The following is a 15,209-nucleotide window of genomic DNA, read 5'->3' as shown; positions in this document are numbered from 1 at the left end:
ATTTCATTGAGGAAACTTGAATTCGTGATTTTCAAAAACCTACTGAAATGCTTGTTGGTTTACAATTTTGCAAAAGTATTTTTCTTTGAACATTTTAATTAAACTTAGAAACACTAGACATTTAAAAAAAATTAAACCGACTTCTAAATCATCAAAGAGTTACGGCTGAATATAGCAACGTAAGCATCATTCAAGTAGCTTATGCGCTTTATAAGTTATGAAGTAATATCGTTAAAGTTTTAGCGTCGATGTGAAAAGATTTCATGATTTCTCCTTGGAAGTTATGAAGCAATTGATCTCTTGTGATTTGAGATTTAACTCCACTCCATAAGAGAATTTTATCGTGTGTGCACGTGATGGGGCGATAAAGTTTTGAAATTATCGCCTTTTCAGATATGGCTTACCTAGACAGCATAACAAGGACAAAAATTTAAAATAACCGGTAGAAAAAGTCCTAGGCTTTCTGTACGCCGTTTACATTTTGTGATACAGTAAACTCAATAAATAAAATTACTTTTTATTTCTCTGAATAACTTCTTCTTAACGATTTTTTTTCAATGGTTTATTTTTAAGCCACTGGATAATGTAAACTGAAAGTTATCTAGATTACACTTAATAAAGTTTGATTAGTGTAAATTTTCCGGTAAGATATACCTGCTACATATTGCTAGAAGACTAATAACTTTGTTATGAATTGTGTTAATATAATTAAAAGAAATGGATTTTAATAAGCCGAAAGATATAACTTTATATTACAACTAATAATGCCTTTATTTTACGAGGGCAATAAGTTTTGCAACTATATTGCTTATTATTAAAAGTCCGTGCTACCTATTAATCTAGGTTATAAAATTAATACCAACGAAGCGGATTTATGCAGATTTATTTATATTTATGGAAGTTGTTATTCACAATTTATTTTAAACAGTTCATTATTTATGTTGTATCAAAAGGATCGGGTAATTATAAAGTGATCTAAAGACAAATAAGTTAATAACAAATTATTGTATTATGTGACTCGGGATAAACAAATGGATAATAATTATAATAATTATATTATAATTATATTAAGGAGAGTGTGGAGGGAAAGGTCGGAGTGGGAAGACCTAGACGAACGTATCTTGATCAAATTAAGGACGTCCTGGTAAAGGGTCAGGTCAAAAGTACCCGAAACCGCCGAGCTTGTATGAAGAGAGTTATGAATGTGGACGAAGCGAAAGAAGTATGCAGAGATCGTGGCAAGTGGAAAGAGGTAGTCTCTGCCTACCCCTCCGGGAAAGAGGCGTGATTTTATGTATGTATGTATGTATAATAATTATCTTCATATGATCATCTCGTTGTCATTTGTTCCACAGGACAGTGAGTTAATACAGGAGATATTAAGTTAGCATGAACCTGTCTCTTCGTTATGAGCATGTTTCAAAAATTTTACACGTAGGTAATTGTAATATTTCAGTAAAATGTACGAAGGATAATAAAATTCAGAAAATCTATTTGAAACTGAAGCTTGTAAAACTGAAAGGAATTAAAAATTTACAGGGCTACCATAAAAAACTTTACAAAACCACACAAAACTACGCTTTAAAACTGCATAAACATAGGCAATAAATAGTGTTGTTTGCTCCGGCGGCCATAAATCGCAAACAGACGGGAGGCGAAAACAAATCGGCTTAAAATCGATTCGAGTTAAGGCACTACTCCAGTACTGAGTTCGGTTCGGACGCGCTTTGTAGTAATCAACTCTATTATCGTACCTAATTTGAAAATCTGCTTTGAAGGGTTATTAACGCAATTATTTTACATCTGTGATTAACGCCAAATGCTTTTAGATAAACATGCAGAAATTTGTTTTATTCCACATGTTTAAAAAAAGTCCTAGTGTCATAAAATGCGACTAAGAGATAGGTTTACGAACTTGCGATTCTTCTTTTATGCGATTGGCTAGTAACAGGTTCAATTTGAATCTCAATAACTCTCACGTTAAGCCTAACATTTGAACATGGCCTATCAGTCTTTCAAGACTACAGGCTCTGTCTACCGTAAGTCAGTTTAGTTTTAAGTAAAAATTTTTTAATCTAATATGAAATTAATTTTAAATTACTTCTTTTATTATCTTACATGCCGATTTTTAATTCGTTACAAATAATTAATTACAAGTGCTTTATCTAGAATAATTCAAGATTGCTTTGCTTGTGACTATGAAATGGTAACAAGCATTATTGTTTAAACAATGCAGCTACTGTCGACTTATCAATTCATTGTAAATAGTTTTCCTGGTTTATTTTTTATTAGTGTTATTCATTCCACCTTTCTATAGTTATTAAACAGTAATTTTAAATTTTAAAAAATGATAATGTTAATGTTTGTCACTCACAAAGCAGAGCTTACCAGCAAAAGTTGTACATTGCAATGGAACTCAGGCCTTAAATAATATACACTATGGAAACGGACAAACAATGTGCAGTGATTGGACATTGAACAAATACACTATTGGGTGGCGCATGCAAATTATTGTTTATGGCAACGCCTTAATGGCCATTTTATGAAAAAAAACTATTTTTCAATTTTAACTTACTGCTGAAGATACAGGGTACTATTGTATATCGGTAACTGTTTAGAAGATTACATGCGGATGCAAATCCGGTGTAGTCTCCGCTTTCTTCTAAAATATTAATATTATTTTTGAATTACTCATTATTTCTTTTTTGGCACACCTTCATTACAACCAGCTTCGCCCTGTACTTCGTACTCCCAGTGGTTCTTCTTTCCATTTTTATGGGAATTCTAAAAAAATCTCATAATGTTCCCTTGATTATTTAAGAAACATTTATGTTATTTATCAAAATGATCAAAATAATGATTCTCCTAAGTTACACTTGAATATAATGCAAGGGAGAAAAAAAATCTGTGTTTATTTAACATCGTCGGATGCTTTTTCAAAATAAAGCAGACAAACGCTAATTAGGAACAACTAATTAGGTAGCAACCTTAATTTGTTTACGTCAGCCGCTCCTAGAAATCTTGAGCTTAAAATTTAATTCAGCGAAACCTTCAGATCCGCGGATGTTGAAAATGTTTATGAAAATATTTATTATTTAATGTTTTGTTTTAACACATTTTATTAAAGCAAGTAAAAATTATCAAAGATAATATAACTAAGGTAAATTTTTGATAGTTTCATACTACTTAAGTGGCAAAATAAATGTAGGAAAGCGAAACCCAGGCCCCGAAGCCATATATGGTGAAAGAAATCTATTAATATGCTGCCAATAATAGCTTTCGCCTAAAAATTAAAATAAAAACTTATTAAAAGTTTATAGTTTATAGTCTCTGCCTACCCCTCCGGGAAAGAGGCGTGATTTTATGTATGTATGTATGTATGTAAAAGTTTATATTCAACTTTGTCTCAAAAAATCTGGTAAATAGATTGATGAATGTCGATGCAGTTAAAGAAGTATGCAGGGATTTTGGAAAAATGAAAGACATAGTCCTTTAGCCTACCACTCTGGGTAAGTTTTTCCGTTTGGTCAGCTGGTAGACTGGTAGAGAATGTCAAATGGCATTAAATCCGCCCTTTGTACATTTTTTTATGCAATAAAGTTTAAATAAATAAAGGTGACTGGTTATTTAGAATGTATGTCAAAGATAAATATATCTTACGATATGAACTTTAAAAGAATTTGAATAATCGAGTTGATATCTGCATAGAACTTGAAGTTTTTCTTCAGAACAAACACATTAGAGGATCTCCGAGCATGTCCGGAGCTGCGATTACTCGCCCGGGTGACGTTGATTTATTTCCCGGTTATTTGCAGGTTCAAACCGGTTCATACGGAAGACAGGGATGTTAGAGATTAAAAGTCTTAGCAATAATACACTGTGAGGCTGAACATGCCATTATTTAGAACACTTACATTAATATTGACACCTAATCGTAGTATGACACTAAGTATGTGTTGATGCAAAAACTGCAAAACGTTTTTGATTAAACATTACTGTAATATGCCCGTTGACTACCTACAATTATCCAGCCTACAAAATACATGCGAGCGAAACCAGGCGTTAGCTCGAAGCAAGTGTAAGAAAATGAATCTTTGTAATGGTTTATATCCTGTTCCGCTAGATAATAAACGACAAAATTTCATATCAAAATGTCATAAGTGCGATTTTTTGGAATTCATCCAATAATTAATTCATCGTATTTCCGTAAAAATAAAAATCGAATCATCCAATACAATCCAGTCACTAAATCGTGCCATCTGTTCAGGCATTATCCTGACAAATTGTATAATCGCACTTTAGGAACGTAGGGATGTGGTAATTTTTCCGAGCGTATTGTAACCTAAAAAAGAAATGGGCCCATGTGTGTAGTACCCCATTTGTTAATTTAATGTTTTGGTAATTTGACAATAGTTCTGGGGAGCAGGTGAGGGTTACATCCCTACAGAAAATTTATTGCAATGGAGATAATTCTGTTTAACTGTATAAGTAAGAAGGGAGATGTGGGTAGTGTCGATGTAGGAAATGTATCTACCATGTCTGACTTTGTTTTTTTTTATTTTTATAGTTATTTACACTTTGAAATCTTTATTTGAACATTTTTTTTTTGCATAGATATTACTGCAATTATTTTAATTTGTCAATATTTTATAGGTATTAACTTGATTTCTAATAATGAATAACTTGAAATACCAGCTGGTGAATAAATCAGCAGAAAAAAAGAGACATTTTACAAATTGTATATTGACGAATATTAAAGCTCATTATGGCTTTATTTCAAAAGCTTAAAATTAGAAGGAATTTACATGATATTCTTTGAGATCTTTCAGAAATTTTATCATCAACAATTATATACATCTTTCGGAAAGGTTAAAAACCAAAAAGTTAAGAGGTTAAGGTGCATTTTAAAACACGCAAACTCTAGGGAGAGCAAAAAATCCAAGCTTTGGGAACATTGAAATTGCAATGATAAAGGTGCGAATAGCAACTAATTAAAGCATATTTCATGATAAAAGCATGATTATTAACCACCATCACACGCAGGTCATCCATTTAACATGGTGGGTTATTTTATTTGTGTTTGTTTCCGGGAGTGGTTGGAATAAATCATCGCAAGTGTAGAAGTAAGTTGATGCAGATTTAACATAATTTTTTGAACAAGACGCCAAAAAGAAATGTGTAATATTTCAATAGCTATTTGTATTTAATTTACAGGTTTGAGAATATTTTTAAAAGCATTGCAAAATTTTGAAACAGTTTAAACTTAAATATTTAGCAAAGATTGAAACCCACAAGTGAGACCAATAACATTTTTTTTTTGCAAAATTTTTATCTCGTTGTCTTTCTTTGTTGAAAGTGTCTGTCAATGACAACTTATTGTACAAATATTACATTGTAATAAATTCAACCGCGTCTGTATTTTCAGATATCTACAAATAAGAGATTTTGCAGGCAAGGGTTACCTATGCATGCGAGTACTAGGAAAATTTTAGAACAAATCTTGGTAATCATGATTGAGGTCAAATACACGAAAACTTTAAATTAAAATGAAACTGTTCATGTAAATAATAAGGGTCCGTTGGTTTCAAAGGTACATTCACATTTTTACGAACTTTTAGGTTTCATTATAAATAACCAAGTAACCAGCTTTATATCTATATTGCCAGTGTTTTGGTAAAGTCTCGCGGGGGATCTATTTGCATGTCCACGTAAAAGGGCAGGACAAATATTTATTTGGGTGTTGAAATTTTAAAACATTCTGTTTCACGCTAACTTGTGTAGGCTATTGGATTAAATTATATTAATTAAGAAATATGATTTTTTTATATGACCAGAGTAAAGGTTACGTTTAATTTTTTTTTCTTTTACAATTATTATTCTGTTTTGGTATGATGTACAAATTTGTTTTTATCTTCAGCACATTTCTGATAATATATTATCTATAGAATCAATATAGGGAACATTGTTTTGATTGTGAGGGACTAGTATCTAACATTAAATAAAGAGCCTATGTATCAATACACTAGCATCGTAGAAAAAAGACATGAACTAATAATCTAAGTATTAATGTGGTAACAGCTACTATAAGCTAACATTTCAATTATCATAGTATTAGTAAAAACCTAGACTTTAAATGGGTATTTTTTATCACCATCTTTATATCTAAATATTTTATTTGAATACCCTTTCATTATAACAAACAATTTGAATCGCTTTATCGCCGTAACGACGCCCACGCGAACTAATAAATAACTCGTATATAAATGAATTTCTTGAAAAGGTCGTAGAATTAGAAGTGCACGAGAGTGTCCGGTCACGCAAACACCAAACTTTGTACATATTATACCGAGAAATATATACGTGGCAAATAATAGAATACCTTAATTTAATTACAATGTTGAAACCATACTGTTCCACTAGTTTCGCCCGCAGCTCCGTTCGCGTGAAATGTATTTTATTTACCAAACACAATATTCATATGGAACATAATTATTATTCCGCAAAACTATTTACATAGTTTGACTGCGATTCTATGTATGAGAAATACACATAGTCCATACTATATGTATGCAAAATTTCTTAAAGATCGGTTCAATGATTTTGACAAGGAAAACGGTCAAACAAACACACTTTCACATTTACAATATGAGTATGAATTTCAGTTATTTAGAATTTAAGACACGAATGTTGGCTCATAAGTTTTCGAAAAAAGAAACTAAAGTTAAGCGACGCGCATGTATAAATTGCACAAAGAGGTATACAGGGATCGTGGCATGTACATAAATACATCATATAATGACGTCTATATCCCTTGCGGGGTAGACAAAGCCAGCCCTCTTGAATAGACTGATAAACTTCATTCAGCTGTTTGGCTTAATGATTAATTTGATCAGTTCATGACCCAATTTATGTTTTTCTTTGTTACAAAATAGATAAGAAACTCATTATTTATAAAATTATTTTAAAATGTAACTTGATTTTTGAAACAACGGCACAACACATAAAACGAAGTCTTGTATTTCACTGTTTGTGTGCCAAGTCCGAAGTCTAGAAGTGGCTTAAGTTGCATTTATGTAAGTGAAAGACAAGACAGTTGAGCCAAGACAGCTTTCGAAGTCCCTTTAAAGCCAACTCTCACATGGAACATTTATATAAAGACAAATCAATATGTAATCTTCTTCATTTACAGTTGCAGTGACAATAATTTAATAAGTACTAGAATTAAAAAAATTAAGTAAGTTACAAAAACGCAACACACAATGGAAATGAAATGACCAAAACTTTAACGTATTATTACTCTACAATTATTGTTACTGACATGATTTTCGTACACATATCGGCTCAAAAAAGTGGTTTGAAAAACACGGCCCTCATAAATCGGCAACAACGGAATAAAATAATCGAATGACAAAATACTTGTATCGAGCCACGCGCTCCGTCGATCCTGATTTTTCATGCATAAGCAATATGAAATGTATTCTACGTCAGTGAATAATTTATTCTCGATTGTCGCCCGCACTCGAGATCGAATGTTGCCAGGTGTTCGATGGAACAATTACACGCGTTTCATGGAGTAATTTTATGCACGGAATTATAGATGAGTTCCCGTCGCGGTAAAGTGTAGCGGAATTTTATTGAGTATTTGAACCTGACAGTGTAAGTAATACATTTCACTGATATTGTGATTGAAATAAATAGGTCACGGTACCACGTAGTATACGTGTAGTATACGTGAAGTATTGTTCATGGATCAAGACATGAAATCACGTCTCTTTCTCAAAAAGGATAGCAAGCAAAGATATATCTTTTGACTTCCCATGATCCCTGCATTTACTTATACTTTATTCACACTCATCATTCTCTTCATGCAAGCTCGTCGGTTTAGTGTTTTCTTGATTTGTCCTTTCTCAATAAGTTCTCTCTTTCTTATTTAAAACCCTTAAATTATATTCACGGTAAATTCAGACTTTTACAATAAAAGTGTCTAAGTACTTTATTATTTGTTAGTTTCAAACAATCGCTTTTATGAAATTTCCAAAACGAATAACAAAAACGAATCATTGTATTTCGAACTTCACAGCTAATATTTAAAGTGACACTGGACGAAAGTTTGTAAACGAAAACAGTGAGCCTGCTGTTCAGTGCTCGGGGAAAAACTTGTTCCAGTGACAGTGATGGATGCGGGCGGCGGCCGTTTGCGAAGCACCAACGGGCTAAATACCTATGTTTTAGCTTAAACTCAGATAGAATGATTAATCTCTTACAAAATGCTTATTCGGCGACGTATTTTTTTTAAAGACTTAGATTCTGTTCATTTTATTTGTAGTATACTCAAACTACTCTCGCTCATCTTTGCGTGTTTGTAGCACCCAGTCCAGCGCAGTGCTTCAGATCTCGCGACTTTTCTCTTTATTAGAACACTACTAGAACATAAATGAATTGAGTGGAACAATTAGAGTTGAAAGATAAACAAAGTATGTTTAAGTAAATATATGGAGTTATCGGTTTTTGAATAGCTCAATATAACGTAATAACTTAATATTAGGCCTTCAATATAAAACATCATTAATATCTCTAAATGTTGCCCATTCCGTGAAGTATGTATAACGTTATTACATATTGACTATCACTTAACAGTTAATCATTTCTATTATTTTTATATTACTAAAATTTGTTTCTGTCAGTAATATACAGTAATATAAACATGACTTTTCTCCAAAACCTACCAACTTTCTCGAATCTGTTTAAATCTAACATGATGTGAAACAGAGATGAATTATCCTCTTTGTGTACATAATTTGGGGGTTCGTAAATAGGCGCCCTGTATCCTGTTTGCTCTGAATATAGCGTTACTCAGCACACAATAAGCTGACGTGCAAAATGGCGCTGATCTCTTATTTAAATACTAAGTAATTCCGACGACCCCATCCATTGTGTGCGGTGCCCTTCGTTGAGAGATCGGGACTGGAAATTTGCAAATGTCGAGCGTCTATGTATTTTGATATCGATTTTAAATTTCTTTTTATTATACTCATTTCAAAACGCGGTTATTAAACAACATGAAACTATCAAAATGATACATACTTACATCACTACACAGCTTATAAAATTTTGTTTAAACACATATGAAGATGACAGCTTAAAATGAAGTTATTTATATTTTACCAAAAAAAAAAAATAATATTACGAAGGTGGATTTAAAAAACGACCTCTCAAATAATACATGTGGTCCTCATCTGTTTCTTAATCTAAGGGATCCAACCCGACAAACGGTTTATTTGAATAATCACACAGCAACTGAGGATTGGGGAAAACAATTGCTAAACTCTTTCGACGAAGTTTTCCGAAAATAGTCTGTTTACTAAGCGAGGGGAGATGAAGCTTCCAATTTCGGAGATTTGATTGTTTGTGGAGCTACTGACAAAATCAGTGCGGATTTTGAACCTCTTACAGACTACGAAGATATCAAGAATATATAGAATAGTATATTTGATAAGCACGAAGTTTCTGGAAAGGAAAGAAAGCAGTGTAGTTTAATTTCCAAAAATTTAAATATTCACATAACATAGTAGTTGAATATGGAAATATGTAAAACAAACTAGAACTTATTATATCTTTTATCAATACTTATTCATCTACTTATTTAGGTTTTATTTATTTTTACTGAGTTTTTAGTATTTAAAATTGGTTCGCTATATTACTAAGCTACAAAACAGAAACTTTATTTAAAACTCACAAATTCTGGTCACATTTAATCTACTTACAATAAAACAATCATAAGTTCTATATTCAGTTACACGGTTTCGGTGTATTTAGAAGCAATTTCCCTCACCTCATCCACCATTTGGATCGTAATTGCACTTTGAGGCCGTTAAACACTATCGACTTGTAGTTGTTCTTGTTTTTACTGCCATTTGCCCTAATGGGCGTCGGCAGACACATTACTGCATCCGTTTGAACATTCATTTCATTCGTCGTGATTGGATTGCAGACTCGGGAGACTTCAGCAATTCGAGCTACGCATTAGGCGGGTAATGCAGCGTGAACAAGAATTCGTTAGTCTCCAGAAGCCCTTAATCCGGTCCCTATGTGATTAACTCACGTGCCTGAGTCAGATGGTCATAGAACGGCGACTTGAATAAATGAAAAGTATTTAAATAAATTAAGTTATCACCTTTTTTGTTTGCGCTACTTATAGGGTGGGTTTTGTCTTTGGTGGGTGAGTAAGCAACTCATGCAAGAATTATATTTAAAGTAGGAATCAGTCATATTATCTAGAAATTTCAAATACAATTTACATATCTTTTTCATTATGGAATATTTTAGTGGAAACGATATTGTTTATTTTTATCAAAATATATAACTACCGATCTACCTACTATGAGAGTTATTACCATTTGAATATTTGGATAAATATTTGACTGAATTACATAATTATTAAACATTACAATGTATTTTTTGTACAAATTCAAAGTATTTAAAACGCATATATATATATTGACTTTTTCGATACATGATTCGAAAACTCCATTCCGTTATTTCAAAATCAGATCTTCAAAATTGCCTAATATTCAGATAAAATTTACGATCCACACACGCTAACCCAAGTTGGCGTCATTTGCGAACTCCACCCAGTAGCATCGCGCCCTATTCAGCGCTCACACTGAATACATTTGAATGAAAGAAAGAGCGATTACTTTGATTATTCTTTCTCACAATGCCAAGCCAGAATTCGTTCTCATTGTATCTTTGAGAAATAAACTGGCGCGGATTAAGACATAAATATTTATCAAACTCACAACCCTAATGTTCATGATGCTTATGTTCTCCGTCTTTGAAAAGAGCAGCTAATTCACCACTTTGAATTTCCAGTGTGATTTTCTTACTTTCAAAGAATACAGTTTTCAAGAATTTAAAGTTTCGAAGTAATATGAATCATTTTAGCAATACATTATTTCGAACCAACAGCTTTCTGTTCTATTTCTCTATGCTTTCGAAACTTTCCGCCTTTTGTTCAAAAACTTTACAAGTTTTTATTCGAAATGGCGAATTGAATTTTGCGACATGCTGCAGTCTATGCAGCCAATACATGGTAAGTGAAATTGAGGTGAAATATGAATACGGATAGATTAAATATTCACAATGATTATACACATAAATTCTCGAATTACCTATCAGTAACTGCTTGATTAATGACACCTGCACAAACGTAATTTTTTGTAGGTAAGTCTTTATATTGTTTGGCTGCATCATATTGAATTTTAACGCAATTTCCTGGCTAAGTTGTAACAATATTTTGTAAAACTAATGTGTTTATGTGTTAACTTACTTATGACGTGCCCATTTTAAAACAGACTCTTATAAGAATCTTACATTACAGTAAAAAAAATTGGTTATAATCGTATTCCAAACTGTTTGGTTCGATTCAAACTGGAATCTCTTCAGATGTCGTGGAAAAAGTGGTTTCAAACAAAAACTTAATTTATGATTAGATACTTTTCTTAAGGCATGGGTTGACCATCAAGTTGTTTTTGTCCAAGTTGAAACGTTGTATTATATTTATACGTAAATATTTAAGATAAAGGTTGTTATACCTACTTTAACTTGTCGGAAGTATCGAATGTTCAGTTAAAGTAGCCAATAGGTACAAACAGTAGACAAGGCGGAATGAGTTTTATACGGATAAAAAAATCATGATTATACCCATAAATTTTGGCGTAAGCATGAGTGCTTGATTTAGGACACCTGCATAGAGGTAATTATGTCGTTCTGCATATTGTATGCTAACAGTCATATTGAATTTAAACATAGTTTTGTTTGTAATTCTATTACAAGATGTGACTGTAATGTGTTTCTTTCAAAACGCATTCTTGTAAGCCTTTTTACATTGGTCAATAAGTAATTAAGTATAACAAATCACCGTTTGACCTGAGTGAAACTGGCATTTATCCCGATGTCATGGAAAAAATTGTTTCAAACGAAACTTTAATTATGAATATAAGTTTTCGTAGGTCTTGGGTTAACCATAAAGTTATTTTTATTTCAGTTATAGCTTCATATTTAAGAATTATATAAATATTCGTTATTTATTTAAGTAGGTATCTACTAATTTACCTAGTCAGAAAATTAATAATGAAGACACTGAATGCAAAACAAAAAGTAGGTACTACCTAAAGGAATTAAAGTCATACTTTTCAATATTTCGTTTTAATTATGACCTAATAAAAGTGTAGTAAAGTAGAATAAATGTGAGTTATTGGCCTTTTTAACCATTTATTTAATAAGTAAGTAACACGATCATCATAATGTTATCCGAGATACCTACCAATGAAAATACTTTCTTGGGTTTCTTAAAAGAACTCTTATAAACAATTAATTGAATCAGACGGAAAGGTTTGTGAAGGAAAGGGATCAAGGAGTAAGGAGAATAATATTCTATATCTAAGGGCGGCTTGCCCTCACCTTATGAATTGGAGTTCCCCAAAAGTCGTTCAGGAAGATATTCGTTATAGGCGTCTGTGGCCTCAAGTCTCTGTTCTCCTTTATAGCACTGATGTCGTCGAAGACGAAACCACAGTATAGACAGTTGTGGTAAACCAATATGCAGGCTAGGACTAAAATAGCGCCTAGTCCTCTGCGTGGAGGTTCGGGCATATCTTCTGCCATCTGATTTTGGGCACCAAGACGGCGCTTGCTTCTGCCGGTTCTAGTCCGAACTGCTGAAACCACTCCTCCGAACCTACATACGCCACTCACGCGGTCCATCGTGAATAACACTGGTTCCTACATCAACCTATACAAAACACAACACTTTTGACTTAATTCTGCTGCTGACTTCCATCGTAAGTGATAAACAGGCTCTAAAGTCACCTGGAATGTTTTATGAGCAGCTAGCGAAAACACGATCACGAACAGAACCGGGACTATAAATTTCGCTACACCAAATCGGGGAGGAAAACATTAAAATTCTGAATAATAGCACTATGTAACACTGAAAATAAAGAATTTGGGTGAGTGTTTAGGTTACAGTAGAGCACATGTCACTATTTTTTTCGATATCATTTCATTTGACATTTATGTCATGGTATTGTAACGACGCGCGTGGACACGCCTGTTTACTGGGCCGGTTCGCCGACGACTGCCGATGTGCGACGAGCGAATGCCGCGGCGAGTCACGTGACCAGTCGTTTTACTGCGGGTCGGCTGAGATAGCGCATGCGTGCGTGCGGGGTTAGCTGGCGGCAAAATATTTTTGTCACACGGGTGCTGAGCGAATTTTAATATTGTGCTCGGTGTCATCTTTTCAACATGTTGCACAACGATTATATTCTAAATATTTTCTTATTCTTGGTGACTTAAGAACTGATTTATAAAATGATGTCTAAGTGGAGGTATTGACTACTTATTGAACTTGTAAAGCATTCAATTCTATTTCGTAACTTTATGTTTTTGCAAATAGTTGTTTTTATACTTGTGTTTATGTTTATTATCGAAAACCGACATATTTTTATAAGTTGCTTAATATATGCGATATTGCAAATAATTGTAACGTTTGAGTGCAAGCCATATTATCGCAATTTGATTACTGGCGGGCGCATGCCCGGTGCGGGGCTGAAGGCGAGGTGGGGGAGGGGGTAAATGTTGATGACGACATTTGGTTCAGGGGAGACTTGGCGAAAGTACGAGGATTCTACTCTACACCCCTATACCTTATTACCCGACCCGTACCGTAGTTTTCGTAAATATCTAGTGACGCGAAGTCCTCGCATGATTGGATCTTGACATTTTGATATCGTTCGAAAGTTTCACGTGTAAAAGGAGTTTTTATCACCTTGACTCATCACTTTGATAATTTATTACTCAGGGAATAAATGTTTGAAGACGAAACATTGATCATGATTGTTAAATGGTGACTTGTTGAACTTTTATTAATAAACTCTCAAACTATAAGGCTCTCGATTAATTTAATTTAACTTTATACTTACTATGTTGAATGTATTTCATCACAGCAAGAACATACTCTGCTTTTAATTTTGAGAAAAGTCGTTCAGAATCTGCTATCGAGCTCACCATGTACAGCATAATACCTAAGTAGCACATATCTAATTATTATAAATTATCCTTCTCGTATAATCGAATTTAAACATTTAATCGGATTTTTTAACCAACTTAAAAATAGGAGCGAAGTTTCTTATGTCAGTCATCTTTTTTTTTCCTTGAAATGATTGACGCGTCTTTTCTGCATTCATTTCTCCCGCACCAATGGCGTCGACGAAAGATAAAAGGTTTTCAATGTCTCCAAAGTCTTACACAAAGTCACAATTCTCATGGCTTTTAAAATAATGGGATTTTATTGAAATTGTATATTCAATGTTTTTTCGAATTATATCAATTAGAATATTTCATATTTTAACTAAGCCATTCAGCTTAATGTGTATGTTGAGTCTCGTGACTGTAGGCTCTATTTGCCCGTATGGGATAAGGACGTGAAAAATGTGTGTGTTTCTTCTTGTTTATTCAGTCAAAAGACATTGTTACTCCCACGCTTAAAAATAAAAAAGCGCCGGTGTGGTCGAAAGGGGTGGGCGACTTAAAAAGGGTGATGTAGCTAAGGTTAAAAACGTGATTTTTAATACAATATTGAAATTATGATTTAAATTATTAAATTATTAGCTCTTTATTGGTTCTTAATTGTGTTGTTGACTGTACCAAACCAATGACTCTTAGCTGAGCTAGCACATTAATTTTATTGATAAATGATGCATTTACGGCGAAAAACGCATTCAGTCAACTAACATCTAAATTCACTAATGTGCAACTGATACTAGTTAGGTTTCCTTGTACTTTTGAAGGTCAAATCAGATGGGAGTCGCTTTGTATAGAAACCTAAGTTACACCAGCCAGTCCAGTAATATGTCTTAATTAATATTAACATAATAAATAAATATATACGGGACAGGTTACACAGATTGAGTTTATCTCGAAGTAAGTTCGAGACTTTTGTTACGAGATAGTAACTCAACGATACTATAATGTGTGATAAATAATTATATAGATGAACATCTAAGATCCAAGACTATCAGAGAGTTCATTTCTCATTATGCAGTGACCTGGACTGGTGTCACAGACATGCACACTAACGCAGCACCACGAAGGCTGACTAAAAAATTTATTTTTAAAACCTATCAAGTTAAGACAATAGCCAGTAT

At 33.1% G+C, this 15,209-nt stretch overlaps 1 protein-coding gene across 1 annotated transcript in view; it reads right to left on the bottom strand.

Annotated features, from left to right (window-relative positions):
- LOC106131352 (protein O-mannosyl-transferase Tmtc3) overlaps positions 1–13,126 on the bottom strand; it is a 138,181-nt gene extending 125,055 nt beyond the window's left edge. Inside the window, exon 1 of the mRNA XM_013330436.2 lies at positions 12,463–13,126. Coding sequence (XP_013185890.2) covers positions 12,463–12,765 — 303 coding nt within the window. The 5' untranslated portion in view covers positions 12,766–13,126. The remainder of the gene's footprint in view (positions 1–12,462) is intronic.
- Positions 13,127–15,209: the final 2,083 nt, after the last annotated feature.

Source organism: Amyelois transitella, chromosome 6, assembly GCF_032362555.1.
Source record: "Amyelois transitella isolate CPQ chromosome 6, ilAmyTran1.1, whole genome shotgun sequence".
In the NCBI taxonomy this organism is placed as follows: Eukaryota; Metazoa; Arthropoda; class Insecta; order Lepidoptera; family Pyralidae; genus Amyelois; species Amyelois transitella.
The sequence above is the reverse complement of the archived record's forward strand: the minus strand, read 5'-3'. Positions and strand labels throughout refer to the sequence as shown.